Source organism: Musca vetustissima, unplaced genomic scaffold (genome assembly GCF_032173495.1).
Source record: "Musca vetustissima isolate MV318-11 ecotype Yass unplaced genomic scaffold, APGP_CSIRO_Mvet_v1 utg23644, whole genome shotgun sequence".
NCBI classification, from domain to species: Eukaryota; Metazoa; Arthropoda; class Insecta; order Diptera; family Muscidae; genus Musca; species Musca vetustissima.
Window position 1 is genome coordinate 44273 of NW_026883296.1, and position 4422 is coordinate 48694.

At 37.2% G+C, this 4422-nt stretch overlaps 1 protein-coding gene across 1 annotated transcript; it reads left to right on the forward strand.

The window, feature by feature from the left end:
- Window positions 1-586: 586 nt before the first annotated feature.
- On the forward strand, window positions 587-2907 carry LOC133330133 (transcription factor grauzone-like). The gene is made up of 3 exons (XM_061538606.1): window positions 587-608; window positions 1035-1213; window positions 1273-2907. The coding sequence occupies exons 1-3, from the start codon at window positions 587-589 to the stop codon at window positions 2905-2907; spliced, it is 1836 nt and encodes a 611-aa protein (XP_061394590.1).
- Window positions 2908-4422: the final 1515 nt, after the last annotated feature.

Sequence of the window (4422 nt, forward strand, 5' to 3'; positions counted from 1 at the left end):
GTGGTTCAGCGTCCATCCCCTCGACACATTTGGAAGGACGTCAAGGGATATAGCAACGACATCCAGAAAGTTTTTTCATCTAACATCGACCGATTGTCACTGCCTAAATCGTTGAGAACTCAGACAAGAACCGATCATGATGATCAGTCATTCTAAATTCGTTTAAATCAAGATCCATTTGCAGTCAAGATCCGCATGTTACAGGTCATTTATTTGCATGTCCACTTCAACCCACAGATCATCGTCTCATTGATCTGTGGCTAAGACCACTACACATTAATCCCATCACTTCAAATAAAAACCCATCATCCTACCCATTATCCAAACTTATCATGCAAATTAAGCATCCGATACCATTTTCAATTGAATAGCAGTCACCCATTCGCAAATAAATTGTTATGTCATTGTGCTATTTCTGGGAAAACGAGGCAGCCAAACTGTTACAACAACTGTATTCTTAGCACTGAAATTATGCCCTCAATTCCCATAGTCATCATGTCTAACACATACCAAGCATGTGAACCTGGGGCCACACGATATATTGAATCTCTTCAACAAATTGCAACCTTTCGGAATTTTAAAACATATGAGTCGGAACAAAGCAATAAGTAAGAAGTACTAGTTTACATTTAAGTTGTTACAACAACCGAGAAGAACTTGTTGTACCCTCTAACATGAGGTGGGCCTTAAAAATGCTTAAAATCGGCCAGATTTTTATATGGGCGAAGAGTTTTTCAATTCTCTGGGAAACTGACATAACAAATTTTATACATTCATGTCGGAAAAAGCCTTCGAAGTGCCTTAAAATTTCTCAAAGCTATATATAGAATACATCTATATCGAAACATGGATCTATATTTAAAGATTTTTGCGAAATTTATTTTTTTTTTTCTGGGCTCAGCTAAGAATATCCGAGAGAAAAGTTTTTACGTTAGGCAATTTTTAAGAACATTTTTATCTTGACAGTTATATAAGTTTTTTGCTTATTATTCATATCTATAGTGTTTATATTTCTCTTTTTTATTTCTTTACAGAACAAACATTTTACGTCCTGAAGACGCCGTTCCAAACATTAATGCCATCGAAAATGTCGCACCTCAACTGGTGCCGTTTATGTATAAATAGTTGTACAGATTTCGTAGAACTCTACGATGAAAATGATCAATTTAAAATGGAGGTTTATCAAACAACTATTAAGTATTTCCACACCATGGTAAGTAGAATTAATTATTACAAAAAACACTTATTAATTGTATTATTTTTTTCCAACAGTTCTTGGAACCCATACATGAAAGTCCCCTGAAGGTGATGTGCTCGGAATGTTGGCGACAAATAAGCGAATTTGATAATTTTCAAAAATCCATATTATTGGCCCAATCCACACTACTAAAAGGTGAAACGGAAAAGGAAACCGAAGATGAAGAGGTTTTGCCGTTGCCTGTAAAACAAGATTTTGAAGAGGAGGAAAAAGATGAGGAAGCAGCTGCAAATTCAATTAAAAACGAAGATGGTGATGACGCAGTCATAAACCCCTTTGAGGCATTACAATGTGATAAAGAAAATAATTACAAAAATTCTGATGATAACGATGATGCCGTACAAAATCAAATTAATGAAAATAATTTCAAACTCTATGTTAAATCCATTGTCGACATGATAAAGGCCCAAAATGGTGAATTCAATATGGGCGTACAAAAATCTGGTCTAAATCCAGAGCTTAGTATTACACCCATTGACCTTACAGAAGATGAAATAAATCAAGAGGATGATAGTTCACATTCTGATATGGATTATGGTGGCGATGAAGATATATCAATGGCAGCTGCCGAAATGTTATCGGTACAATTGAATACAAGTGGTGATAATAATTTTATGGGTGAAAATACCATGTTGGAACATATGCATCAGTTCTTTAGTCGCCAAGCGCCACCTGTCCAACAGGAGAATTCAAGAAATCGTACACCCAGCGAAATATTGGATCAATATATAACCAAATGGCGTTCAACGCTAAATTGTCCTCTCTGCAATGCTGTGGTGGCAAATGTGGCCCATTTGGGAGAACATTTTAAGGAAGTACATCCCCAGGAGAAATCACACATAGAATGTTGTCAACGAAAATTGTTTACACGTTCATCGATAGCCGAACATGCACGAGTCCACCTGGATCCCAACACATTTAAATGTGAAATATGTGGTCGGGTTTGTAATACATCCAAAGCCTTGTTAAAACATAAAATTTCCAAACACTCTGAGGGTAATGAAAGTGGTGCTGATGGTGGTGGAAATGGCGGCGGTGTTGGTGTCATGGACAGTCGTACCCCAGATTCATTGAACAAATCAAAAATATCCAAAAAATCTGCCAAAGAATTAGATGAAATTATTGCCCGCTGGAAACCAAATTTAGAGTGTGTGGTCTGCTATGGCCAATATCCCACCTACACGCTGCTACAACAGCATTTTCACTTGGAACATCCGCAGGCACCATTCTACGTTGAATGTTGTCAACTAAAGTTGGAACAACGTTGGCATTTAGCCGATCACATGCAACTGCATTTGGATCCGAATGCCTTTAAATGTCAACTATGCAATCGTGCCTACAGCTCCAGCCGACATCTATATCGTCACATGTACTATACACATTCGATGCGAGCCGGTGGCAATAATGTCAAATCGCCTACTTGCCACAAATGCCCCCTGTGTGATAAGACCTTTAAGGCGCGTCGTTGTATGCAGGAGCACATGGCCACACACACCGGTCAGGAATTGTATCGTTGCCTCTACTGCAGTGAAACATTTCGTTACAGTTCATCGTTGTACACACACTTGAAGAGCATACATCCGCTTGAATGGAAAGATCGCAAAGACACAAGAATGTTATATAAATTAATGAAAATTGAAGATTCATAAGAATTGTATTTGAGAGAATGACTAAAAAAAAGAAATGCATTCCCTTTTTCTTATTTGATATGAGTATTATGAACTATTTTGTAAGTTTGTAGTTTATTGCTCCAGATATATAGCCATACACGTTGACGATATTTTTCTTTTATAATTATTTTTTCATAAACCATGTTGAGATTTGTGAATACTTTATTAAATAATAATCCCTCCATTAGTTTTAATCTTATAATTTTTTTTATTTTATTTTTAATATTTGTATTTTTTATATAATATAAATTTTTATTAATCTCGAATTTAGCACAAATTTTGTAATAAATTATGATATTTAATATTTTGTTTTTGAATTTGTGATCATTGTATAAAAAATCCAAGCCCTTGAAAAAAAAAACTATTTTTAAAAATCCACACATTGGAAATCATTCAACCTTAGTTCGTAAAAAAGAATGAGAAATTTGTTGGATTCTTGAAAAATTATTTTTTTTTAAATCAAAGCATTTAAAAAAATCCAAGCCTTGTTAGGTTAGGTAAGGGATGTTCGGTTGTTGTAACAACCGTCCACTCGGAAACTATGTCCATTGTGATCATCCTTTATGTATAAGTGTACCTATAAAGAAAAGAAAAAAGATAGTGGAAGAATAGAGAGAAAAATAGTAAGAGGAAGGGGGCGGAAGAGAGATTATTTTAGCCAAATCAATTTTTTGACAAAGCCTAGAATTTGGTTAGGGTATATTTTTGAGAAGAAGACTATCCAAACTGTTTATGTCTTCTGCTGATCAGCGATGGACATTTGCAGAGGATGTGCTCAATTGTTTCCAGTTCTTCTTCGTCCTCACATAGACGACAGTAATCCTCTCCACTGGAGTCCCACTTAGAAGTGAGAGATCGAACTTTGCAGTGACCAGTAATAATCCCCACAACGATTTTGATCTCCCTCTTGCAGTGTTCCAGCAGCGAAGACGTTCTTTTACGAGAGAATCCTGGCCAGATAGATTTAGAGATTCTGCAAGCAGGTTCCCTTAGCCATCTGTTACCGACTACCTCGCAATGAAACGCACGGATTCTGCCAATGAAATAGCTAATGGGGGGTTTCACAGATCTCTCAATCAGAAGACTGTACGACTGTGACCCCCATCGAGCAAGCTCGTCGGCTATCTCATTCTCTTCAATGTCGTTATGTCCTGGAACCCAGCATAGCCCAACGATCTGTCGTATATCATTCAGAGCGGTCTTACAATCATGAACTGCTTTCGAGTTTATAGTATGCGACTTCACCGCCTTCAGGGCCGCCTGACTATCTACATAAATAGTCACCGGTCCCGTAATGTCGGCATTAAGTGCTTTTACTATCTCGGCCGCTTTCGTGATTGCGAGAATCTCTGCTTGAAAAACGCTACAGTCATTGTTGAGTTTATATGAGTTCTGTGCCTTCCTCCATCTTGGACCCGTCTGTGAAGATTGACAGATCTGGCAGAGGTAGGGAGCCACTAGTCCAGGATTTCCTACTAGGAAATTCAACTTTGT

What these genes read in the sequence shown, in the direction of transcription:
- LOC133330133 (XM_061538606.1), top strand. Translation starts at nt 587, where the DNA reads ATGAGTCGGAACAAAGCAATAA. An exon ending in GAGTCGGAACAAAGCAATAA is followed by an intron (nt 609 to 1,034) that starts GTAAGAAGTACT and finishes ATTTCTTTACAG; the next exon opens with AACAAACATTTTACGTCCTG. An exon ending in TTAAGTATTTCCACACCATG is followed by an intron (nt 1,214 to 1,272) that starts GTAAGTAGAATT and finishes TTTTTCCAACAG; the next exon opens with TTCTTGGAACCCATACATGA.